Genomic DNA, 27,082 nt, shown 5'->3' on the forward strand with positions numbered 1-27,082 from the left:
ACTGCATACTAAAACTGACTGATATAAGTAAACTCATCTAAATTTCCCTTTTGCCCCAGTGCCAAAAGTTCCTTGGTCTGACCAGTCACCTAATACTCAGTGGATGGAGTGCTGGACCTGCAATCTGGAAGACTGAGTTCAAATCCAGCTTCATACACACATTGGCTGGCCTTGGGCAAGTTACTTAACTTCTGCCTGCCTCTGTTTCCTCTTCTTTAAAATGAGGATAATAAGAGCATCTACCTCCCAGAGTTGTCGTGACGGTCAAGTGAGATAATAATGATAAAACATTTATCTCACTGCCTGGAACACAGTATATGCTATATAAACATTAGCTACGATTATGATTATTACAAAACTATTTGGTATTTGACACTAGTGTCCTGGCTTAGTTGTCTGTGGCATAATCATGCATTTTGAACTTGGTTACCACAATAATCAATCTGTGGAACAAGTCATATAGAACAGTTAAGTGAATTCTCATTATGAACTTTTATTTTTTTTGCTTAAAACTAACTTCCTCATGCCAGGAGGCTTGATTTTGCTCGGAATTGCCACAGGGCTTCATTTCAGCCTGAGAGAAAATCCTTCCAAGTCCAGCCTTGCAAAAAACGCTACTTTATCAGGGGAGTCAGATTAGTCAAATCTAGACGCCGAGTACTATTAGTTATTTCCTCTGTCATGAACATTGCTGAATAAGAATCAAGATAGGTGCCCACTTTGAAATAATTATTACTGATTTGTGGCATTTTATAGCTGTCTCTCCTCTTTGGAGAATTTTGGCTTCTTTACGTTTGTGATCCTTGATTTAAACCAAATTATCATAACTCTTGTACTGTCCCCACAGAGGAGGAGGATCTAAGAAGGGTCATCTAAGAAGCTCGTAGTAAGTGCATCCTAGTGATGCAGTTGATTTAGTCGTTCTTGACTGGCAAGATACTAATGACTTTTGCATACTTTTCTTTTTTCCTTCCAGATGTTTTCTGTAAAGTGGAAATGCCCTCCCAATACTGTTTGGCCTTACTGGAACTAAATGGAATAGGTTTTAGTACAATAGAGTGTGAGAGTCAGAAACATGTCATGCAAGCCAAACTAAATGCACTCGAGGCTCAGGCTTATGAACTAGCAGGCCACAGCTTCTCCTTTACTTCTCCCGATGACATTGCTGAGGTTTGTACCATGGGGACGAGATCATTAAATAAGTACCATCTGAGCCTTTTTATGATGGTGTTCTTTTAAAAAAAATTATTATTTCACTTATTTTTTTATTAATGTGTTCTATTTCTTTCATTAATATAGCTATCACAAGTATAATTTCCTTTTCCCCTTTAGCAAGTCATGTATGTAACAAATAGTATTTTTTTAAAGATGAAAAAAATCAGCACACTCAATTGCTATATTGAAAAAGTCCAAACTTAGCACCTGGGAACCTCTCATCTCCATGAAGGGAGTGGTTGGAAGTGGCCTTTCATATCTCTTTAAGTCCTGTTTGATCTTTATAATTTTTGCCATAGTCACTCTGTATATTGTTTTCTGGGTTCTGCTTACTCTGCTTTGCACCAGTTCATGTAGCTCTTTCTATGCCTCTCTGCATTTATTGTACTCATTATTTTTTATAGCACAATAATATTCCATTACATTCATGGATCATGACCTGTTTAACTGTTCTCCAGTTGATGGACATCGAGTTTGTTTCTAATTTTTGCCTATCACAAAAAGCCCTGCTATATAAGTATTTTGGCATATACTTTCTGTTTTAGGTATGGCTCTTCTAAAAACCATATTGTTTGATTCTGGTTTCTAATCCAGTCTCTCATCTGGTGTCCATTAGTTCCTAAAACACTACACAATGCCAATTTACAGATGTTGATTTTGAAATGCCATTCAAACAAATGTGATACAGAAAGAAGCTAAAATATGTGTAATGGCAATCTCTTGTGACTAACTCTGATAATGACCAACCTTTATGAAATATTCTGATGCAGAATACTTAATATCTCAGAGTCAAATTTCTCTATAGAGCATATTTCCTCAATCAACTTTTTAAAGTACTTTCTGAATGAAACCTTAATTTTAGGTCATCTTTAGTATAATTCAGCTATCACTTTTTATCACTTTTCAGTGACAAGATATTTGACCTAAAAACATGCCACTTTCTTTCAGGTTTTGTTTCTAAAATTGAAATTACCACCAAATGGAATTCAAGGAAACAAGAAAACTTTGGGTTCTACCAGAAGAATGAATACAAATGGGCGTACTACCAAGATGGGCAAACAGTTCAGTACTAGTAAGGTAATTCTTCCAGGAAATTTTTTGGAAAAGTTTAAATTTCATTTGGCATTTTCCATAACTATTTGTTAGAATAATTTTAAGATATGGAGTTAAGGACCAGAGTTAATGGTTCCTGACTTTTGAACACACTCAGATAAAAAATAGAAATACTGGTTCCTGAAGCAGCCCATAAAACCAGTGGTGGCCATCATTGCTTGAAGGAATGAGTGAATAAACAAAAGAGGTCTGCTGTTCACCAGGTACTCTGCTAGTCACTGAGCATGCAAATACAAAAGTGAGACAACAAGCATCCTTCTAATAGGGAGTAACAGCACATATAGAGGAGTCGTGTCCAGGAAAGGGACTTTTTGTTTGGGAGTTAGAGGAATAGTAAGTGGTGACACAGGGCAGTCAATAGTCATATCTTTTCCAGAAACATTGATAGTATTGATTCTATTGCTGTTACTAGAGCAAGTAGTGGAAACTGATGGTGGCTGAGAGCATAATGCTGTATGTGCCCAGGAACAGCACAGATGATGAGTTGCCTGGGTGGATGAATGCAGAGCATAGTTATATGACAGCCAAATATAGTGTATTAGATGAATTTTTATTCTATTCATATTCACTCAGCACTAATTCAGTTCAGCTAGACAGAAAATTTGGAAAAGAAAAAAATCTATAAAATATTTCTTTCTTTTATTTTTTAGATCCTTACCTTCCATTTTAGAATCAATACTATGTTTGGTTTTAAGGCAGAAGAGTGGTAAGGGTGGGCAATGGGAGTTAAGTGACTTGCCCAGGGTCACACAGCTAGAAGTGTCTGAGGCCAGATCTGAACCTAGGACCTATTTTCTCTAGGCCTGGCTCTTAATCTACTGAGCCACCCAGCTTCCCCCCCACCCCCTCCCTATAGCATTTATAAACTCTCTATTACTGAGTGAAGTTAATATGTACAGATATGGTGTTATGGAAATGAATTAAGATTCTCTGAATTAATTTAAAGGCATTGTGCCTTTATTTTGAGGAATTGCCATTGATCTGTGGAAGTGTCTATTGTGAGTAGCTTAGGTTTTTATTTGTTTTGTTTTGTTTTTTCTAAACCCTTACCTTCCGTCTTGGAGTCAATACTGTGTATTGGCTCCAAGGCAGAAGAGTGGTAAGGGTAGGCAATGGGGGTCAAGTGACTTGCCCAGGGTCACACAGCTGGGAAGTATCTGAGGCCAAATTTGAACCTTGGACCTCCTGTCTCTAGGCCTGACTCTCAATCCACTGAGCTACCCAGCTGCCCCCCAGTAGCTTAGGTTTAACAAGTCCTTTGTTCGGGTATGGAAAATTAGGAGAAGTAAGTAGATGACATATAACATATGATCTATTCACAATTTTTTTTTAAGCAAAACTATAGTTTATTAAGGAATTAGCATGTATACCAATTGAACTCTACTTAAAAGTATTGTAATTTCTAATTTAAAGCAAGTATTAAAAGGAAAACAAATTTCCAAATATTAAAAATACTATTATTAAGACAATTATCATAGGCACTGCTTACGTAATTAGATTTTTTAAATATATCTAAGGAAAAATGTTTATCTTTATCTATCTTCAGAACTGTTCCAGGACCCTTTTTTTTTTTTTTTACTATTTTTCTCTTTTTTTTATTTAACTTATTTATTTATTCATTTTTATTCTGGACTTGGTCAATAAAATGAGCATTTCCACATACAAGTAAAATAGGAAGAAGATTGTACAGGAAATCAGCAAGTATCTATTTTGTATAGCTTGCTTTTCCTTTTAAGTATAAGGTATATATCTATAATATTTCTTTTAAAAATAATAAATTCACCATGTAAGCCTTCAAGCCCTCCTACTTATTTGTGTTTCATTCAGCCCTTTTTCCTATTGTTTTTTAAAATAGATTTTTTAAAAAAATGCCTTAGTGATCCTCTTTAATGTTCTATTTTGTAACCTTAATGGAGACACCTTCTCTCCCCACCCTCTTCCTACCAATACACTCATTAAAAGAAGATAAAGGCACAGATATACAGACACAATCAAGTAAAACAAATTCCCATATTGTCTGGGGCCAGAAATGTGTGTCTCATACAGTACCCTGAGCTCATCTTCTCTTGTTAGGAAGTGGGCATGCTTCATCATTGGTTCTTTGATCCTGCCTCTTCATTCCTGTTCCCGGACACTAGTAAGAAGAAAGATATTAATTACCTCTTTAAAAACTCCATTAATTTCTCTTTCTCCAAGTCATTCTTGGGCTGCCATTTAGAGCCCCTCTTGTCAGTCTTCCTGTTTTCTCTCTGCCCCCATGACCCTTCTCAAAATGGAGGCAGTCTGTCTTTATAGTTTTCTGATGATTTGCCCAGAACCTCCAACATGACTTCATAAAGGACCAGACTATTCTTCTTTGCATACACTAAAAATAATTAAACCATTTAAAAAATTTTAAACTAGTTTATGTAGGGTAGTTTTTGTAAGAGTAAAAACCATATGTACTCTAGCTTTGCCTGCATTGTGGATTGTAAGAGAGGTTAATGTACAGTTGGACTGGAAAAATACATTTGGGGCCAGACTATGTAAGACTTTAAAAGCAGACCAGAAGAGTTTATATTTTTATTTTAGAGGTAATAGGAAGCCACTGCAGTAGGGATTGTGGTCAGATAATAGTAATAGTTAACATTCATGTATCACTTCTGTTGCAGGCATTGTGCAAAGTACTTTATAATCATTATTTCCTTTGATCCTCAAAACAATCCTGTAAAATAGATACTATTATTATCCCCATTTTACAGACACGGAAACTGAGGCAAACAGAGGTTAATTATCTCGCCCAACATCCCAGCCAGTGGGCCACCTAGCAACCCTTAGATTTGCATGAAAGAGAAATTTCTTGGGCAGTGATCTGTTAAATAGCCTGGAGTTGGGAGAGACCCGAGGCAGGAAATTTACTAGGAAACTATTACTATTACAATAATTTAAATGAGAGGTAGTTAGGGCTTGAACTAAGGTGGTACCTGTGTGAGAGGAGAGAAGCGGGTTGGATTAAAGACACACACACACATATATAAAGATATAATGATATGATTTGGTAACTGATCGTTTATCAATACTAGACTGAGATCAATCAGTCCATTTCATTTTCTGTGCCACCTCTTCACTGTCATCTCCACTTATTTTGTTTTTTCTTTTTGTCTTCTTAGGAATTTAGCAAACATGAATATTTTCTTTTACAGAGAACAGAAAAAGAGGATTATATATGCAAATGACTCCTTTTTCTTTTCAACCAGACTTTCTCTTGGGTATAGGTCCCCATTTCCTAATTTGTTTCTTCCCAGGAACTACTAAGTAAACAATGAAGTTTCTATCCTGTGGGTGATTTTAGGGGTTTCGATAAAATACATATTCTTATAATGCTAAACTCTCTCCATCTTTTTTTCATTTTTGTCAATTTAATGGGTATGAAGTGGTAATTCAGAACTGTGAAATCTGTTGAAGTTTTATTAAATGTTGTCTTTTAAAATTATTCTAACATTTACATGGTTATCATTTGTTGTTGATCATTATATTATCATAAGAGGCCACATGGCATTGTGGATAGAGTACTGCCCTTTATAAATATGAAAAATGATAAAAGCTGGTATAAATTTCACTTTTACACCTTGGAATAAGGAGGACCTGAAATGTGAATCCTGCTTCCGGCACTTAGTTGGGTTACTCTGGGCAAGTCGGTCAACATCTCTGAGTCTTAGATTCCTCATCATTTTAAATGGGATACAGTGGTACAATCTAAAGTAAAGCACTTTGCACATTTTAAAGTGACATCTAGAAATGTCAAGGATTATCTCTTAGCCGTAACATTAATGGTGTGATTTTCCATTCTCATTTTTATACAACTTTATATTTAGATTGTTTATCTGTTTGTAACTTATAGATTATAAAATTCAAGCTATATGAACCAGGGATTTTTAAACTAAGGTCTATGTAATTGTTCCTTAATGTATTTTGGCAACTATATTTCAGTATAATTGGTTTCCTTTGCATTTTATTCCCATGCAACTTATTTTATTCATTTAATAACATTATTCTAAGAAGTTTTTCCATAGGCTTCAGTAGACTGCCAAAGAGATCAGTGAGCTAAAAAAAGGTTAAGAACTCTTGGTCTAAATGTTCTTTCTACACATATCTTTTCAATTTTTTAAACTTTCTTTTAACTCTCTGTAGTCAGGCGTCTGGCCTAATCATTGACCTGACACTGTTTTCTCCAGTTACCAGCAATCCCTTAATTGACAAATCTAATCTCCTTTTCTCATTGCTCATACTTCTTGACCTTTCTGCAGTCTCTGACACTGTTGATCACGTTCTTCTCCATAATAACCTCTTCTCTCTAGATTTCTTTGACTCTGCTCTATCCTGGTTCTGCTCTTGCCAGTATGATTGCTCCAATGTCATCATGTCATCATTGTTGTTTTTAGTTTTTTTTTATTAAATCACAATGGGTATCTTCCAAGGGTATGCCCTGAGCCCTCTTCTCTGAATAATATATATTATTTCACTTGATGTATTCTGTGTATTCAATTATCATCTCTATGTATATTTTATATACCCAGATCCAAATATTCAGCCTTAAATTTTCTCCTGATCTCTAGTCTGTCTCTTTGACACTGGACACCTTCTAGAAATTCAGCATGTCCAAAAGTAAATTAGTTTTCTTTGCTTCTTTCTGTTTCTTTCTTTATTGGGCAACTTCATCTTTATTTGGGAAATAAAGGGTTCAGATCCAGAGGAAGTCAATGCTCCTCATTCTGAGGGACCAACAGAAAGGAGATTTGAGGCTCTTGAGGCCTCTACTCCTGGTTCTTGACATCTCTGTGGGGAACATGTAGCAGATACTCCATGTCATTGCCCACATGTTCTTGATCTCCTCCTGACTGAGAGAATCAATCACCCTGGGTGGTGAGCAGCTCCTCATCCTTGATGGATCTCTTCCCCTCAGGGTCCAGAACGTTGAAGGCTTCAGTGATCAATCCTCTTGATTAGCACCCTTTCAATTCTATTCAAAATTGATTAAGAAGTCAGTGGAATTGAACCTCCTTCATCATGGCATGCTCTTTCTTATCCTTCACATTCATTTGGCCCATAGCAGCAAAGATGGTCCTCAGGCTTCCTTGTCAATGGTGCCATCTTGGTGGCAAGAAGACAGTGGAGCTGCCCGTCTCCTGGCCTTCTTTGGGTGCTTTTTCTCTGTCCTAGAAGTACCACTCTCCATCTCCAAATGTTTGGCTAGGGTCCCCTTGAAGGAGGGGTAGAGCAGGCGAGGTGGGCAGGATCTCACTTCACAGCAGTTTGGCTGAAGGACTTGTGCAGGGAACGGTGTGTGCAGGCAGAAGATGGCCAGCAGGCCAAAGAGGAGAGAGTTTGTGAGGAAGTGTGAGATGCGATAGCTGAGTGGTGGAAGTCTGACTCCCAAGCCTCCCCTTGTCCTCTCTCCCTCCTCCTCCCTCTCACTCCAGCTCAGGCCACTACACTCATTTTCTTTCTTCTTCCCAGTCATTCCTTTTTTCTCACTCTCTTATTACTGTGAAGGCAGTCCAGTTTTCTCAGTCACCCAGGCTCACAGTCTGGGTATATCCTCAACTTCCAATTTCCTGCATCCAATAAGTTGCCAGATCCTGTTGATCTATCTTTTCCATATGTCTTGTCATATGCCCCTTTCTCTCATCATTATGGTGCAGGCCCTCATTTCCTCACAAGTGAGCTACTGCAAAAGGTTTGGGTTGGTGTCCCTGCCACAGGTCTCTACCCATTCCATTTTATCCTCCATTCAGCCCTGTGATCTTCCTAAAAGGGCACGTCTGACCGTGTCACCTGCTATTCAGTCCACTCCATCATCCCCAAATCACGTACAGGTGCAGATCTAAAATCTGATTTTTGGAATTTTCTTCTACCGTACACTCTCTTTTTTGTACTACTGCCCCAACACACATACAGCTCTGTCATCCAGCGGCCTTGGCCTCCTTGCTCACACATGACTCTCCCTCTCCTGACTGGCATTTTTACTACCAACCTTCATGCTTGGAATATTTTCTGGAATCACCTCTGGCTTCCTTGTCTTCCTTCAAGCCTCAGTTAAAATTCTATTTTCTGCACAAACACTGTCTTGGTTCCCCTTGATGCTAAAGCAACTCTACCTTCGACTTAACCTAAATATCTTGTTTGTACACTTACTTGCCTGTTGTCTCGTCCATTAGATTTTCAGTTCTTTGAGAATAGTCATTGTTTTTGTCTTTCTTTGAATCCCCAGAACTTAGCATAGTGCCTGATACATAGTAAACACTTCATAAATGTTTATTTGACTTGATATTGTAAAAGGGGAAAATGGGAAGGATTATGGTTGGACTGGATATTTAAAGTTTGGTCACCAGGGATCGATTAACTCGATTCCAAAATAAGACACCCAAGTCAGGATGACTTTTATGGTGGTTTATTTACAATTAGGAAGGTTTAAGGTGGGGAAAACGAGAGAGAGAAACTCTGGCCTGGACCAGAGGCCCAAACCAGGTAGGGCTTCAGAGGCCCCAGCAGAGGGGGACAGAGTTTAATTAAACAAGGCTTCTAGCCACAGACCTCTAAGATGAGAGGCCTCTTGAGGCTAGAGCCTCCAAGGACCCTGTTTTGGCCTGCCCAGGGGGCAGTCACTTGTTTTTGATTTGTCATTATCACATGTGAGTCACAGACCTCTCCCCTCTCCACTTAATTCTAAGTTGGGTGGGGTGACATTATTCCTGGTGGCTCAAGTCTAAAGAATGAATGATGGTGAGCTAATTCCATTTACACAATATTGGTCAGTGGTACCATTAAGCATGATATAATTTGCACATTTATCCTTAATATTGTATTTGACTGTTACAAATTGTTACTGACATAATAATATTACAATTTTTATTCCAGAAAAAATAATTACTGACTTTGTGATATACCAAATTTGCCACGTTATCTTTTAAAGCCGTATTGTTAAACTAACAGACACTCAATGCCTATATAAACTGTAAGATAATTTAAACATTTTCCTTATCTTCCTTTGGCAGGATGTTTTAAAGAAGCTGAAGAACCTACATCCATTACCAGGCTTGATTCTAGAATGGAGAAGAATCACCAATGCTATTACCAAAGTTGTCTTCCCACTGCAGAGAGAAAAGTGTATGAATCTTGTCCTTGGAATGGAAAGACTCTATCCTTTATCACAGACTCACAGTGCTACTGGTAATGACAGATTTGCCTTTGGAATGACTTCTTTTAAAAATTTTTATTTCATTACATCTCTCCCAATTAAATATAAATTTTTTTCACATTAATTTTTAAAAAATTTGAGTTCCAAATCCTCTTCTCTCTTTCCCTACTCATTTTGAAGCCAAGTAATATATCAGGTTTTGTTTTGTTTTGTTTTGTTTTTTAAAACCCTTACCTTCCGTCTTGGAGTCAATACTGTGTATTGGCTCCAAGGCAGAAGAGTGGTAAGGGTAGGCAATGGGGGTCAAGTGACTTGCCCCCAGGATCACACAGCTGGGAAGTGGCTGAGGCCAGGTTTGAACCTAGGACCTCCCATCTCCAGGCCTGACTCTCAATCCACTGAGCTACCTAGCTGCCCCCTAATATATCAGTTTTAACATGTGAAGTCATGCAAAACATATTTCCATATCAGCAACATTGCAAAAGAAAACATATTTAAAAAGCCCAAGAAAAATCAAGTAAAAAAAGTATGCTTCAGCCTACACTAAAAGTCCATCAGTTCTCTCTTTGGAGATAAACAGCATTTTTCATCATCAGTCTTTTGGAATTCTCTTGCCTCCTTGTCTTGATCAGAGTAACTAAGCCTTTCACCATTTGTCATTCCTCCAATATTGCTGTTACTCTGTACAATGCTTCTGATTCTGCTCATTTCGCTTTGCATCAGTTCATAGAAGTCTTCTCAGATTTTTCTGAAAACATCTTACTTGTCATTTTTTAGAACACAATATTCCATCACAATCATATTCCACAGCATGTCCAACCATTTCCCAATTAATGGACATCCCCTCAAATTCCACCACAAAAGGAGCTACTATAAATATTTTTGTACAAATAGATCCTTTTCCCTTTCTTTTGATCTCTTTGGGATATAGGTATAGTAGGGGAATCGCTGAGTCAAAGGGTATACACAATTTATAGCCCTTTGGACACCATTCCAAATTATTCTTTGGAATTACTTCTTAAGAACTGTCTATGAATAATGGCCTATTTTCTTCTGGTTCCTCTGCCTGTCTTTAGTATCTCTCACCTGTCAGTATTGTCCTTTATTTTCCTGCTTCAACATGATAATACAGGCTCTCAGTGATTCCACTCAGATTATTGCAAATCTCCTAATATGATTTCCTAACTCCTTTTCTCCCTCTCTTCCTTTCCACTCATCATAACCCTGCTGGATATCTTCCTTGGGGATAGATTTGCTTACTCCCTCACTTAAAGTTCAACAGTAGTTCCTTGTTGACTAAACAAATAAAGTTCCAACCATTCTTCTTGACATTCAAGGCTTTTTATCATCTCGCATCATCCTGTTTTTCCAGTTTTATACCACTCCTTTTTATTTATCCTGTTATAGATAAACTGGACTATTTTCTATTCCCTCAAGGACCCCCCTGAGTTTTTCTGGTCTCTGCCTGGAATATATTTCTCTCTTTTGAATTTCTTCTTGCCATTAGCCCATTCAAATGCTACCTACTTCAGCAAACTTTCTTGGTCCTACTTGACAATATTCTTCCTTTCTGAACTTCATATAGTACTTTTTTGGGGCCATTCATCCAATATATTGATATGTAATCATTGTTATTGCTATTAATAATCTGTGAAAGGCGGCCTGGTAAAGTGTGGAGAGACAGCTTTAGAGTCAGGGAGACCTGGGTTGAACTACTGTTCTCACTGGGTAACCCTGGGAAAATCATTTAACTTCTCAGTGTTCCAAGCAATTCTGAGAACATAAATTGCAGAGTGGGTGCCAGCTGTCTAGATAAAGGATGTTTTTTTCCCTGGGAGTTCCCTGGATTAGTGAAATCACAGGCCTAGCCCCCAAAATAAATAAATAAATAAATAAATAAATTTGCAGTCTGGCTAGTTGTCATAAGTGTCAACTCTATTGTAAGTTCCATCAGTTCCCTAGGCTAAATGTCTCCCCAGGAGCCTGACTTTAAAGTCTGTACATAGTAGATGCTGAATACTGTTTGACTCTGACCGCATCGTGATTGTAAAGCTTTTGTGAGGATCAGATGAGACAACAGATGGTGAGAGCCCTTTTGAGAAGTGTGATGTGCTCTGCAGATATTGGCGAATGTACAGGATGATGGGGAAGAAGGTGACTTATAGTAGTCAGAAAACTCACCACTCCTAGAGTTAGATTAAAGGGGAAAGAGATCCATCTCTCAAGATCTTTCCCAGCCCAGAGCCAGCCAAGCCTCAGGGATTAGGAAACAAACTGTCAGAAGGTACTGTGGAAATTGAGCTGGAAGAGAATAATTTGGTCTCAAAACAGAAACAAGACCATCTCACACTGACCCTGGAGGAGCAAGAACAGAGGAAGAAGTGCTTCCATCTTATGTCTCCCCTGCCCTTTGTGGGGAGAGGTAGGAAAGTTGGTGGGAAGGGACCGGCTTTCTCCTGCTGGTGTAAGGGTGAAAAAAGGATTTTATGATTTCAGTATATTAAAGATAGTCAACAGAGGATTGAACTATTATCAATCCTCAATTAAGAATAATCTTAAATCAAAATTGACTTTTATGGAAATTTATTTAAATGAGAAGAGAGAGAGGAAGTACAGAAATAAGAATCTATCCCACTAATTAGTCCAGGTAGATCTTGACCCTCAGCCGAGGGTTAAAGGGCCTGAGGCCTGGAGGTGAATGGAGCAAACTTCATTCACAGAGTCTGTAAAAGGAAGTTTCTTAATAGAGGTTCAGGAAGATTCAGTTTTTAAACTTACCACGTGGAACAGTTTCGGTCACGAACCAGCAAAGCTCCCTCAGGTCCCCTTCACCAAACCAGAAGCCCTTCACCAGACAGACACCCTCTTCCACCAAAGACCTTAGCTGACTGAGGACCTTCTCCTTTTCTTTCTTTTCTTTTCTTTTCTTTTCTTTTTTTAAACCCTTGTACTTCGGTGTATTGTCTCATAGATGGAAGATTGGTAAGGTGGGCAATGGGGGTCAAGTGACTTGCCCAGGGTCACACAGCTGGGAAGTGGCTGAGGCCGGGTTTGAACCTAGGACCTCCTGTCTCTAGGCCTGACTCTCACTCCACTGAGCTACCCAGCTGCCCCCTGGACCTTCTCCTTTTCAAGGGATCACTTATGCGTCACTTCCTGTGTCTCCCTCCTAATTTGTATGTCCAATCACAATAGACGCTTCTCATGGGACCGCCTACGGGGCAGTCAGTTGATTCTAATTCGTCACTCATTCTAGCACACGTGGGTTAGGACCTCCCAGAATTAGAGGTGCTCTCACCTTTGGTAATTAAATCTAAAGATGGTCAGTGTAGACATAATCTAATTATCACAGTGGGCAGGTGTAACTTTCATCTCCTGCTCCCAGTTCTCTTCATCTACATCCTTTGGAGGGAAGAAGAGTAATAAGGCAGGGCCTTCAGCCTCTCATTGTTCTACTGCATTTGCCTCCTTCTACTCAATGCTGAACATTCTCATGGTCCTCAGGCACTGGGAAGAGGGGGAATGGAGCTGCTCCCTATGCCGGGGGAAGCATGGTGCCAATACTTTGCCAATGCTGCCATTGGTCATCTTCCAAGCCTTATTACGCATTGCCACCCCCTATTCTTTTTTTCCCCTCCAACTCCAAATATCACTTAGTACTTTCTCCGGGTCCTGTGGAATTTCTGTGCCAGAGGTAACACACTTCCTTTCCTCTTAAATATTTTCATCTCCCACTCCTTCCATCTACTTGTTCTTGCTGAAATGCCTGCAGGAGACACCTCCTCCCTAGCTACCATTTCCCATACTGGCCGCATCACCACTCATTCTCCTGGGCTCCCTGGTCATGGTGGGGGAGTTGCAGTTCTTTTTCCTGCCATTGCCGCATCTGAATTCTCCCCCTTCCTTTTTTTTTTTTTTTTTTTTTTTTTTTTTTTTGTTAAATAGTTTTAATGAAAAAAATTTATTTAGAAATGCTTGAACATTTAATGTCAGAGGAACTCTAGCTGTAACTTTTCTCTGGCATTTCATGGTTACTCTTTTTCCCAGAGCTACTGCCTAGCGCCCAGCTAAACTCAATAGCCTCTTCTTTGGGGTTCAAGATGTTCTTATCTGCAATCCCATCACAATCCTGGCCGCCTCATCTGGTCACTTTCTTTCCTTCCTCAGTGCGTTCAGTACACAGCTCCCCCTTTTTCTTTCCACCTCAACTGCTGTCCTCATCCTCGGGAACTTGGGCATAGCGCTGACCTTTCAGTTCTCCAGCCCGTGCCCATCCCAAGGACCATTCCTTTAGCTCAGCTCCGCGGCACACAATGCCGGTCTCTCCCTTCATCTTGCCATCACCTCAGCATTCAGGAATGCCCAACTCCCCTCTCTGCACCTTCCCTTAGCAAACCTACTCCTCCTGGACAGCGTGGCCTCCCGCCCTGACCCCTCAGCTCTGTCGCACGCCATGTGCCCTGTGCTGACCACTCTCTCCCTCTCCCTGCCTTCCTCTCTAGAGTTCCCCTCACGCTGCCTCTGATTAGCCGCTAGAGCTTCCACCCTGGGTCACTTCCTGAACAAAGGGACAGGAACTCTCCTGCCTGGGTCTTCTCTGCAGCCAGGCAGCCCTCCTCTGCACGACTCGTCCACACCATCCTAGTGTAGGTGGGGCTCTTCCCAGCCTTCTCCTCCCCTCTCAGACCTCCCACCCTCCCGCCCTCCCAACGGAGATAGTCATCCTATTTTGCAGAACAAATGGAGGCCTCTTGCCATGAGTTCCTTCTTCCCCTCTTGAATTCCTGTTTTCCACCACAACTGCCACCTACCTGGAGTCAGGAGGATCCAAGTTCAAATGACATCCCAGACACTTAATTAGGTCTGTCTGGGCAAGTCACCTAACAGCATTGGCCTCTGTTTCCTCGTCTGTAAAATGGGCCAGTGAAGGAGAGGAGTAAACCATTCTAGTATCTTTGCTAAGAAAATCCCAAATGAGCTCAGAAGAATCAGAGGTGACTAAAATGACTGCACAGCCAATCCAGAAGGCACTACTTGTGAGGCAGAAAGTGATTGCTTGCTGGCTCTCAGACAGTAAGCAGTGAAACAGGTACAAAAGCACCTTTTTTCGGAAAGGGGGTGTGCTCTGAGCACAGATGATGTTTGTGATACATACACTTACTAAAGACTGAAGGAAATGTGCACAAACTGGATGGGGGAGACTCAAAATCAGCTCAGGAGCTAAATATGACTTGGTAGGAACTAATGTATTCTTTCAACCCCAACCTTGTACCAAAACAGTCACAGTGATAACTAGCATTTACACAGCATTTTAAGGTTTGCAAAACAGTTTACGAATATTTTTATCTCATTTTCTCCTCACAACTCTGGGAAGGAGGTACTACTTTTAATGAGCTTATTATGATCCTTGAGAATCAGCCAGTCTGTTAACTAATACTTATTGTCTGCTGCTTTGTGCCCTCACACTGTTTGTTGCTCAGATATGGTGGTAAAAATAAAAAGAGTAAAACAGTCCCTCCTCAAAAGAGCCTTACATTCTAATGAGAGAGACAAGTATATGTAAAATGTGTGTGTGTAGAGAAATAGAGAGATGAAATTATTGAATTTTTTGCTCATGCAGAAGTAATTCACAATTTTTTTACTTCCCTTAAGTGTTTTAGAATTATTTCTAACAGAAAAGACATTGCAGTTACGGTAAACCAGAATATGCCATTCTTTGATTATGTCAATTAACTAAAATGTCACCGTCCACATTTTAATTGAATAATTATGGTGATCCTGATGCAAATGGTCTGGGCCAGTTTGATTTTATTAAATGATGGAACTTTTGAGTCTTTCATTTTCAAATTTCCTTTCTTGTTATCTCACCCACTCTCTAATATATATGTTCCAGTGGCAATCACTGCTTTTCAAACCCCTATATCGGTGATGGTAAACCTATGAAATAGGTGCCAAAGATGGCACACAGAACTCTCTCGTGGATACTGTAAGGGGTAGAAAGGGGTTTTTTGGTTGAATATATTAAAAGGTTTGGCCACCAGGAATTGAATAATGATCAATTCCCAATTAAAGAATAACCTCAAAACAAAATGATTTTTATGGAAATTCATTTACAAATGAGAAGAGAGAGAGAAAGTAAGAAATTTAGAGAGGATAAGGTAAGATAATTAACCTGACAAACTAAATAATTTGCTAAGGTCCCTGGTTTAACCCAAGTAGATCTAACTAGTCCTCAATTGGAAAAGGCCAACCTTTGAGCTGAGGGCTGAGGCCCGAAGGCCCTGGAGGTGTATGAATCAAAATCTTCAGTCACAGAGACTCTTTGAAGGGAAGTTCCTTAAGAGAAGTTCAGGAAGATTCAGTCTTTGCACTTACCACATGGAATTCCAAAGGAAAGATTTAAGAACAATCTCACCAGCTTCAGAGCTCCTCCAAGTCCCAGTCATGAACCAGAAGCACTCCTTCAAAGTCCCGTTTATGAACCAGAAGAGCCTGAGCTCACTCAGCTCTCTTTTAAAGGAGCTTTTTTTGCATCACTTCCTGTGCCTTCCTTTTAGTTTACCTGTCCAATTACAACAGACGCTTTTCTTAGCACTGCCCAGGAGGCAGTCAGTAAATTTTGATTTGTCACTCCCTCTAGAACACATGGGTCACAGACCACCCAACTTGTGAGTTAAGTGAAGATGTTTTCACTTTTGGTGATTAAATCTAAAGATGGGCAGGGTAGATTTAATCTAATTATCACAGCACGCAGCCACCCTTCTGTCCCCAGAGTTTGAAGCCATATGTATTAAAAATATTTTTGAATGCACTTTTCAATGCTTTTCATTGTTGCTTAATTTCAGGGCGAATAACTTTCACAGAGCCAAATATCCAGAATGTGCCGAGAGATTTTGAGATTGAGATGCCAACAGTAGTTGAAGAGAGCCCACCTTTTCAAGCACAAGGCAGGAGTATACCTTTCAAGAGCAGGTAGAAGTCATATCACATAGTGACTCCTTTACTGCATTGGTAGCAATTAATGGTATAAATGGGATTGAGGCCCCTTTTTTTCAACCGCATCTATGTAATGAAACCCATTTACCTTTCAGTTCAAATATTTTATACCAAGCAAAGAACTGTGGCTGTTAATTAAATGGTATTGTGTTGGCTCACTATTTAGAGTTTCTTTTTTAGGTCAAATGTTTCTGTGTTGGAGCCTTTTGGATACTCAGGCTATTTGTGGGCTGACAGATTTATGTCAATACAAAGGCAAAGTATGAGGGAGCAAATGCTTTGGGGCAGACATGGCAGCACTAATGATACCACTTCTCAGACTGATGCTCAAATTCATAAAATTCTTGCATTTAAAAGTAATAATCTGGTGTTTCTACAAGATAAATAATAAGTTCTCATAAACACTTGGATATTTCCTTTTCCATTTCATTATGCCATTTTGTTTATAAACATTGTCTTAACTTCCCCCTCTCCTTAAAATGACCCATGATAACACCTGCATGTTATTTCTGGTCAATGAACATGGCACAGAATATAATGGAATGATTGTATGCTATTCTTCTATTTATAAATTTCTACAAATTGAAACTAAGAGATTAGAAAAGTAATGTTCAGACTATCAATTTTGTGAGCCATCTGAATTTCATTCTAAACTCCTCTTGGAATAAGTTCTTTAGAAAAATTAAAACAAAAAGACAAAACACATTTCAGTTTCCTATTTGAGATTCTGGCTTGACTCAAAATAGGACCATGAAATATTTTTGAGTGAGATACACGTAATTTTTTTTTCTTTTTACAGAGAAAGTAAATGTAATATAAATTCTGGGTATCAGAAGCAGTTGGCAGCAAGAATCAAAGACAATGGGAAGCCATTTTCTGTTAGTATGAGACATGCCTTTGTTCCTTTCCCAGGTAAGTTTGCTGATGTTTCTCAAGCTCATCATTGTACTAGGATTGCTGTATTTATATTGGTGATAATCTCAAATAAGTTATAATTAGGTCCCAGAAGCTTCTTCAAATTGAAAAAAAATATGCTTAACTCTGCTTACTATCCTAATTTTTTACTTTTCTTTCCCTGCCAAATTTATGGAATAATTCACATCCCCTCAAAACTTTGATTATCTCACCATATTACTCAGCCTCCCAAAGTAAGGCTTCCCTCCTCCTCCCCATGGATGCTGCACTCCTCAGGGTCCCTATTTACTTTCCAAGCTAAGTGGCTTTCTCTCAGGCCCTTCCCCCTCAATGGTTCTGTCTTTTGTAATAAATTTGTAATACCACCAAATTTCTAGTCATACCTCAGTGTCCTCTTCAGCTCTTATTGACTGTGCCCCACACCATCTCAAAATCCATTTTTCTGTAGACTCTCACTGCCTCTTGCTTAGATTATTGAAATAGACTCTTAATTAGTCTCTTTGCCTCCAGGCTTTCCCCTCTCCAATCTATACTTCATCAGCTTCCTAAGTGATATGCCTGAAGCACAGACCAGACCTTGTCATTTCCTTGTTCCCCAATGGCTCCCTATTGACGAAAATAAAAAATACAAATTCTTCTATTTGGCATTTGAAGCCTTTCTTAATCAATCTTCAGCCAATCTTTTCAGATTGATTTCATGTCACTTTTCTCCCAGCTAAATGGCCTATTCGATGTTTCCCATAAATGACATTCCATCTTCTGTCTCTGCCTTTGCAAAGCCTCTCTTCCATGCATAGAATACTTTTATTTCTCTCTCTCTTGGAATCACTAACCATTTTCAAGTCTCAGCTCAAATGGCCTTTCCCGATTCCCTTATCTGTTATTGCTATTCTCCTTACCCCAAATTACTTTGTATTGATTCTTTTAATGAATGAAATTCCTCCTTCTTTTGTTCTTCTCTACTCCTATTGGAAAGGAAAAGGAAAATCCTGGTAAACAAATATGCATAGTCAAGCAAAAACAATTTCCCGCATGGGGCATATTCCTCACAAAAATATATTTCAGTCACCAACCTGAGGCTGTCATGGCTCTATATGGAGGTGGGTGCCAAGTTTCATCATAAGGGATCAAGTCTTAATAGTGATATAATTGTGTCAAAGGGTAAGTTTAATGCATTTTAGAATTAGAGTTTTAAATTGCTTTCCTGAACAGCTGGATAAGTTCACAGATCCACCATTATAGTACATTACTTGTTTTCTCATAGCTTCTCCAATATTTCCTTCTTTTGTTGACCTGGCCAATCTTAATGGGTATGAGGTGGGAATTTGGAACTGTCTTAATTTTCTTTTTGCTGTTAGTGATTAGGAGCATTTTTAAAATTGTTTTATTTTTCTAATTGCATGTAAAAACTTTTTAACTTAATTTTTTAATACTTTGAATTCCAAATTCTCTCCCTCCTTCCCTCTCCACTCATTGAGAAGATAAGCAATTCGATAAAGGTTATACATGTGCAGTTATGCAAAACATATTTTCATGTTATGAAAGGAAACACAGTCCAAAAAAAATCCCCAGGAAAAATAAAGTAAAAAATGTATGGTTCAATCCGCTATTTTTCATATAGATAGCTTTAATTATTTCATCTGAAAATTGCCTGTTGATATTCTTTGACCATTTATCAATTGGGGAATCACTTGTTTTCTTATACGTATGACTCATTTCTATATGCATTGGAGGAATGAGACTTTTATTAGAGAAACTTGTAAATTTTTTTTTCACTGTTATGATTACTGTGTATTTTCCTCCATTCTATTCCCACCCCAGTGTCTATCTTACTATCTTTCTTCTTTCACTCTGCCTATCCTTAAAAGTGTTTTACTTCTGATCGCTACCTTTCCCGATATCCCCTTATAACAATACCCCTAAACTTCCCTGCCATTCCTTTCCCGTCCTGTTTTCCTATAGAATATAAAAGATTTCTATAACCAATTGAGTTTGCATGTTATTCCCTCTTTAAATATTCATTTAAATTCCCATGATTATTGTGTTTTTGTTATTGTCTATCAGACTTCCTTTTTTACCTTTTATCCCATTTACCTGAGGACTCGCTGATAATGTTGATCCTTGCATCTTCCAGTCTCTCGTGCCATTGTTCAGTTGGTTTTACTTGGATATCCCCACCTTTTCTACTTCCAAGGAATTCTTTATGCTGCTTGGGGCTTTTGTTCATTTCTCTCTTATCATTGTCAGTCCTTTGGCCAATTCTTCTTCTATTCAGGCTATAGCACTATGCCTGACACCTAGTTATGCCCTTTATGAATGTTTTTGTTGTTGTTATTGTTACTGCTGGGCTTCCCTGTTTCTGTCAAAGTTACCATTATGTGACCTGGACTGGAGCCTAGATTCATTTTTTACTCTTACAGTGTTCATTCACTCTCTATATATTCAGTCACCTATCATTTTGTTCTTCAAAACATCCCTCATTTCCATCACTTCCCTTCTATTTCTACTACTTTCTTGTTTTGGCTCCTTCTTCCCTAATGATAGGAACTCCAAAAGCATATTAGTATCAAGGCAAACAACCCTATATTCATAATATTTGATTAACAGAATCACTTATCATGGCAGAACATATTTATTGAGATAGATAATTATGACCTCGAGTGAGATATCAGGAAAATTAAATTATGTCCAATATCCTCTGTTTATTACTATTTAGGAGGGGCAGCATGGTGTTGTGGATAAAAGATTGGCCTTAGAGCTAAAAAGACACGGCTCAAGCTTGAACTCAGAACACACTGGCTCTGTGATCTTGAATAAGTCACTTAACTCTCAGTGATCCAGGCAACTCTAAAATCATAAAAGTTGCAGACAGGTTGCTAATGTTTATCAATAGAGAAAATTTCCCATTTGAGAGATTTCTTCACTCATGAAATTATAAATCATAGGTTCATCAATTTAAAGTTGGAATATACCTAAGAGACTATCTAGTCCAAACTCTTCATTTTAAATATGAGGTCCAGAGAGATTAAGTTGCTTGCCTAAGTAAGGTCACCTCGGTAGTGAGTAGGAGAGCCAAGATTTGAGCTCAAGTCCTCTGATTCCAAATTCAACATACTTTCTGACCCATACCACCACTACCACCAGAAAGAAAAACAAAAAATCTCCAAGCCAAAAGCAAACCAAAAAACCTATCACCAAAAGTTTAAGGAAAATGCAAAATTCATCTTAGAAATAGTTCCACAAAAATGATAAGATCAAAACATGTTTTGTTACCTTCAAAGGTAAGGTTTATTTACCTGGAAAATGAACTTATGTTGATAATGCCAAGTAACCTTTCTGTGTCTCTCTTTTCTTTATAATACATATCTACTACCAAAAGGTGGTATTAAAATTATGCAGGGGAAGACCATTCTGATCTTGGATAATGGCTGCCATTTAGGTTACCTCAAGTATTCTAGAGTATAACTTTGAGATTCTAGATTCATTAATAAAACAGCTATAAACTTTTAATGTAAGATAATGAAAGCCTAAAGAAACTTTTCTATGCAGAGTCTCTTTCTTTACCAGTTTACCTCTGCTTAGAACCTCTACTTTCCTCTGAATCTGGTTAGACTGATTAAAAAACCTTTTTAGGCACTAATTCCTCTTAAAAAATAAAATGAAATAAAATAAAGCCCTTTCCCCAGTTTCTTAGTGACCAAAGAGACAAAACTTATGCAGAGTTAAGCACTTCTTTTGCATCTAGCCATTGCGTGAAGTCTCATTGGTAGGTTTTTTCCCTAAGATACTTGATCCTCCCCAAGTTTCTTGTGTCATGTTTTATATAAGATGGAACCTAACTTTTTTTTTTTCTGGAAAGAAGAAATTTTAAGTCATAAAACTGATTTATGGTACATTAACAAGAGAAAAAGCAGGTTTAAATAGGTTAGATGAAATGATCTCTTGGATACATCTTGTTCTAAAATCTGATTCTTCTGACGTCTTACGAAATGATTCTCTTCTATTCAACTAAACAATGTAAATTTTGACTGCTTATGTCCCAGCTTTTTAATGGACGTACTTTGTTTCTAGGAGGAATGATCCTGGCTGCTGATTATTCTCAACTGGAACTGAGGATCTTGGCTCATTTGTCCCGAGATCGTCGTCTCATTGAGGTATTAAATGGTGGGGCTGATGTTTTCAAGAGCATCGCAGCAGAATGGAAGATGATCGATCTGGAAGCAGTTGGGGACAATCTAAGGCAGCAAGCCAAGCAAGTAAGCGTGTAGTAAAACAGGTAGATACTTTAAACAATAGACATCCAATGTCATGTAAGCTGTGCATTTGGAGGCCTTTAGTTGGCAAATCTACCACTTACATTTTTTACTCTTCCCATTCTGAGAAAGAAGATCTGTCGATTCGAGAGCTTTTGAGCTGGAAGGGGCATGAAAGATCATCTTGTCCAACTCTCTTTTCCACAGATAACAAAACTGAAGTCATAGAAGGAAGTTACTTGTAGATGACCCAAGTCGATATGCCAGTAGTAAGTGGCAGAACCAGGATAATGATGATAGTTGGCATTTCTATAATTGCTTACATCCCTGAATGTACTTTCTCTTATTTGAGCTTTCCAACAATCCCATGAAGTTAGTTTTGTTAGTTAGTCCAGACCTGTGGTTTCACTAGCGGAGGGAATTGCTGTGGAGGAAACTCTGAAACTGCTCCTCATGCAGGCTGGCCATTGTCCTGGAACTCTGTAGCCTCCCAGAGTCTCCTGGGCACTGAGAGGGCCAGTGACTCTCCCTGGGGCACAGAGCCAGTGCATTCAGGAGGCACCACCTGAACCTCCTGGATCTTCCAGACTTTTAGGCTCCCCCCTTATCCAGGAACCCGCATTTGCCCATCTAAGGGCTATTATTTTCCCCATTTTAGAGATGAGAAAGCTGAGCTTCATATAGGTTAAATGGCCAGGGATGGTGCATGAGGTGAAGGCCAGCACATGATCCTCTGAGCCAAGATCCACATGTCTTACTCCAGGTCCACTGTTCTTTATGCATGGCTCTTGCTTTGTTGTAGTCCTGTTAACTTCTTCCTTCACACTTTTTCCCATTATTTAATTCTATTTTCTTGAATACTTATATATATATAAGACTTGTTATTATTCTTTCTAGTCTTACAAACCAATTCTCTGGTAGTTTGATCGATGTGGTACTAAGTATATAAATGCATTATTATTTTATCACATTATCATGAATTATCTTTTTAAAAATATGTATTTCTAAATGTGTCTCTCCCACATTCCTTGCTAGGAGACTCTTCCCCTATAGGTGTGAATAGAGCGCTAGGCCTGGAGTCAGGAAGACCTGAGCTCAAATCTAGCGTCAGACCCTTACTAACTCTATGATCCTGGGAAAGTCATGTGACATCCGCTTGCCTCAGTTTCCTCATCTGCAAAATGAAGATAATTGCGCCTGACTTATAGGATTATTGTGAAGATCAAACAAGATACTATTTTAAAGCGATTACCACAGTATCTAGTACATAGTAGGTGCTATGAAAGTGATTATTCCTTGGTGTTCAGTCAGCCAAAAACAGCCTTTCTCCAAAAGATTGGCTAAGAAGTTAGTCACAATAAGACCTTTATCGTGGCCTTTAGATTACTTATTTAATGTGATGCCTCTGTTATCCTAGATTTGCTACGGAATAATTTATGGAATGGGAGCTAAATCTCTAGGAGAGCAAATGGGCATTCAAGAAAATGATGCTGCTTGTTATATTGACTCCTTCAAATCCAGATACACAGGTAAAAGAAGTCTCTGGACATGATGCATCCTAAAGGAACACTTTATGTTTTAGACTCTTCATACTTTTTCTTCATTTGTGGTTTGAAGTTTGCTAGGATTTTCATCAGGCAAATCAAATCCATTTAAATTTAAAGTTAATTAATATAAATTAAAATGTAACACATGAGCAGTTGCAGAAACTTAACGTATACACACCAACACCACATAATATATCTGAGAAAAGCAGGAAGCAAGAGCAAACATCAGAAGGCTGCCTGTGTTGGTGGTAAAATATCTATTGGCAACTTTGTCCTTCTGTTGAAATAATTTTTAATGATGTTCATAATTTGTTATGTTGAAAGAATTGCACAGTAGTTATTTTTTTCCTTCCCCCTTATGCTTAAGAAATCAATATTTTGGGGGGCACTATACTTTCCAACGAACACTTGTATAAATCTCTATGCAAAATACATTCTTTTTTTTAAACGTTTATTAATATTTACTTTTTAGAAAAGTTAACATGGTTACATGATTCATGCTCCTACTTTCCCCTTCACCCCCCGCACCCCCCCACCCATAACCGATGCACATTTCCACTTGTTTTTAACATGTGTCATTAAGACATTTCCATATTGTTGATAGTTGCATTGATGTGGTAGTTTCGAGTCTACATCCCCAATCATGTCCTCCTCAACCCATCAAAATACATTCTTATACAGAATATAGTATCAATTTCTTTTTTTTTAGCATGTGTACTATCTTTTAAAATTTCTTTTGTTTCTCACCTCTATTTCTTACTTTATCCCTCCCAAGTCTCTCAGAAACTCATTCCTTATAATGAGAAAAAAAGGAGAAAGGAAAAAAAAAATCAGCAAAACTAATCAACACATTGAAAAAAACTCGATTTATGCTACATACTCCTCCATGGTCCCCCATCTGTCCATATATTCAGTGGGAGGTATCTCCTTGTATGCCTTCCTTAGTCCTAAGCTTGGTGGTTACAATTTCACAGCATTTGTTTTCAAATACTATTGTTACTGTATTCTTCCTCTTTACCAATATGGCGTCATTTAATATATTGTTTTCCTGGGTCAGCTTAGTTCACCTTCTATAAGTCTTTCCATGCTTCAGTGTATTTGGTTTATCCATCACTTCCTACAGCAAAATAACATTCCATCTTAGTAATGTGCCACACTTTTGGTTAGCCATTCTTGGGCTACTTCTTTGCTGCTAGTTTATGCTACACAAAAATTTCTGCTCTAAATATTTGGGGGTTTATGGAGTCTTTCTTCCACCAACCTCTTAGGGGATATGGCCTAGAGGGTGATCAGCTTCTTATTAACAGAAAGGTGGGGTGTGTCCTTACATTGTCAGAGTGGTGCTAACACTGATGCGTATAGCTGACAAGTTTTTGTTTCATCTCCTTATTGACTTTTTAAAATGTTGGTGTAGCCATTGGGAACACTGTTCTTTTCCATTTCTTGTTTTATATCACTTGTGAGATGTCATATGTTTTTCTGAATTCTTCATATTTGCCATTCTTCATACATAATTTTCCTGTATAAGTACTTTGTAGTTGATTTGAATATTCAGATTACTCAGAATGGCTTAGTCATTCACAGTTACTCTGCAAACAGTATTGCTATTACTGTTTACAATGTTCTCTTGGTTCTGCTAGTTTCACGGCATTATTTCATGCAAGACTTCCCATGTTTTTCTAAAATCAACCTGTTTGTCATTTCTGACAGCACAGTAGCATTCCATCACAATCACAGACTGCTGTCTGTTCAGCCTTCCCCCAATTGATGGGCTTCCCCTCAATTTCCAGTTCTTTGCCACCTCAAAAATTGCTGCTAGAAATATTTTGGAACATAAATAATTTCTTTTCTCTGATCTCCTTGGGGTAAAGATCCAGCAAAATGCTGGATCTAAGGATATATAAAATTTTATAGCTCTCCAGGTATAATTCCAAATTCTTCTCCAAAATGGTGTCCCCACTTTTCCATATCCCTGTCAACATCCATCATTTTGTCCTTTTGTCCTTTTAGCCAGTTGGAATCATTTTGGTTTGGACATCCCAAATCAGTAGTGCTTTAGACCATTTTTTTCCATGACTTTGATTTACTCATCTGGAAACTCTCTGTTCCTATCTTTTCACCATTTATCAATTGAGGTATAATTCACCAATGTTTTTTTTTTTTTAAACCCTTGTACTTCGGTCTATTGTCTCATAGGTGGAAGATTGGTAAGGGTGGGCAATGGGGGTCAAGTGACTTGCCCAGGGTCACACAGCTGGGAAGTGGCTGAGGCCGGGTTTGAACCTAGGACCTCCTGTCTCTAGGCCTGACTCTCACTCCACTGAGCTACCCAGCTGCCCCCCAATGTTGTTTTTTTTTTAATAATTGTTGCTTTATAAGGCTAATTTGAAATCTGCTAAACAACTTTCCTTTTTACTTTTTCTCATACATTCTTGAACTTTTATTCTTGAAAATGTATTTTGTTTTTATTTTGTCTGATCCTATAATCTTTTGACAATTTAATTGTTATAGCAGTTTCTCTACTATGGTATGGTATTTTTCCTTATCTCACCCCACTTTTTGTAGTGAGTTCTACATTTGTTTTGTTTGTGGCTTGCCTTCCCAGAGCTAGCTTCTTTCTTTGGCTCTTCTCTCCTCCTTTCCTTTTTCATCTTAGTTCTTGGTTTACTGCATTTTTACCACCTGCTATTTAAAAAAATCCTCCCTTACCTAGCCCTAATAAAGGAGAGGCTTATTAATTCCATACTCTTTTCATCTCAACATAGGAATAATCTTTTCTTTTGATTCTTCAATTCTGAGAAATGGTGAATCCTTTCCTCCTTATTCCAACTATTTCCCCATATTATTTCCTTTCTTTTTTTTTTCCTTTTCTGTTGAGAGTTGTAGGTTATTGACTGAATTGCTACTGAGAGCCAACTGTTAGGTTTGATTGGTGAAAATTTCTTCCAACTACTGTCCCTTAAGACTCTTTTGACTGTATCAACCACTTCTCCACGAAGCCCTCATTTATTACCAACACCTGTAGTTGGGGTGATCAGTGGGTACCAATTTTAACCATAACTTATGTAATCTGACATCTATTAAGTAATAAAGCTAGGATTCAAACCTTAATCTTGTTTTTTCCCTCCAAATCCTAGTGATCTTTCCGCTATAGTAGACTATTTCTCAAAGTAACCCATGATATTTTAATATATTTATTTAAGCAGAAATAAGTATGTTACATAAAGTAGAGACTTCATGTATATTTGGACTTTATTTTTCTCTTAGGGATTCAACGTTTCCTAAAAGAGACAGTGAAGAACTGTAGCAGAGACGGGTTTGTTCAAACCATTTTGGGAAGGCGAAGGTATTTGCCTGGAATCAAAGACCAAAATCCCTACAATAAATCCCATGTATGTTGAATATTCTTTAGATATTATCTAGAAGTTAAAAACTACATGTGTTAAGTTGAAATCAATAATTCTAGACCCTGATTAATAGTATTGGCAAATTTATTCGTCTCTTGATATGTGTAGCTATACTTTCGTTTAATTATTTGTTTAATTAAAGCTTTTTTTTTTTCAAATTATGATAGCATGTAAAAGTTTTTATTGAGTTTGGTTCTCTTATGTAAAATGCCAAGTTTAGGAATTTACTTATTATTTATTAGCAGCCACATTAAATATTCTTTAGATAGAAGGCAGTAGCATAGGGGAAGAATGGAAAACAAAGAGATAGCAAATGACAAACAAGAAGAGTAAGGAAATCAAGAAGGAAATGGATGGGTTTCTGTAAAAGACATCATTCCCAATAGTTGAACATATCTACTCTTTATGTTAGGGTTTTCTGAGGAATCTGATGCTTGCAGATTGGTTCTTTACCTGATA

General features: G+C 38.2%; 1 protein-coding gene across 1 annotated transcript in view; it reads left to right on the forward strand.

Annotated features, from left to right (window-relative positions):
• POLQ (DNA polymerase theta) overlaps nucleotides 1-27,082 on the forward strand; it is a 98,609-nt gene that overhangs the window by 62,995 nt on the left and 8,532 nt on the right. Inside the window, exons 18-25 of the mRNA XM_044669168.1 lie at nucleotides 977-1,170; nucleotides 2,164-2,292; nucleotides 9,363-9,537; nucleotides 16,351-16,477; nucleotides 17,301-17,413; nucleotides 21,488-21,672; nucleotides 23,087-23,198; nucleotides 26,484-26,608. Coding sequence (XP_044525103.1) covers nucleotides 977-1,170; nucleotides 2,164-2,292; nucleotides 9,363-9,537; nucleotides 16,351-16,477; nucleotides 17,301-17,413; nucleotides 21,488-21,672; nucleotides 23,087-23,198; nucleotides 26,484-26,608 — 1,160 coding nt within the window. The remainder of the gene's footprint in view (nucleotides 1-976; nucleotides 1,171-2,163; nucleotides 2,293-9,362; nucleotides 9,538-16,350; nucleotides 16,478-17,300; nucleotides 17,414-21,487; nucleotides 21,673-23,086; nucleotides 23,199-26,483; nucleotides 26,609-27,082) is intronic.

The sequence above is a fragment of the Gracilinanus agilis genome, chromosome 3 (genome assembly GCF_016433145.1).
Source record: "Gracilinanus agilis isolate LMUSP501 chromosome 3, AgileGrace, whole genome shotgun sequence".
Classification (NCBI taxonomy): Eukaryota; Metazoa; Chordata; class Mammalia; order Didelphimorphia; family Didelphidae; genus Gracilinanus; species Gracilinanus agilis.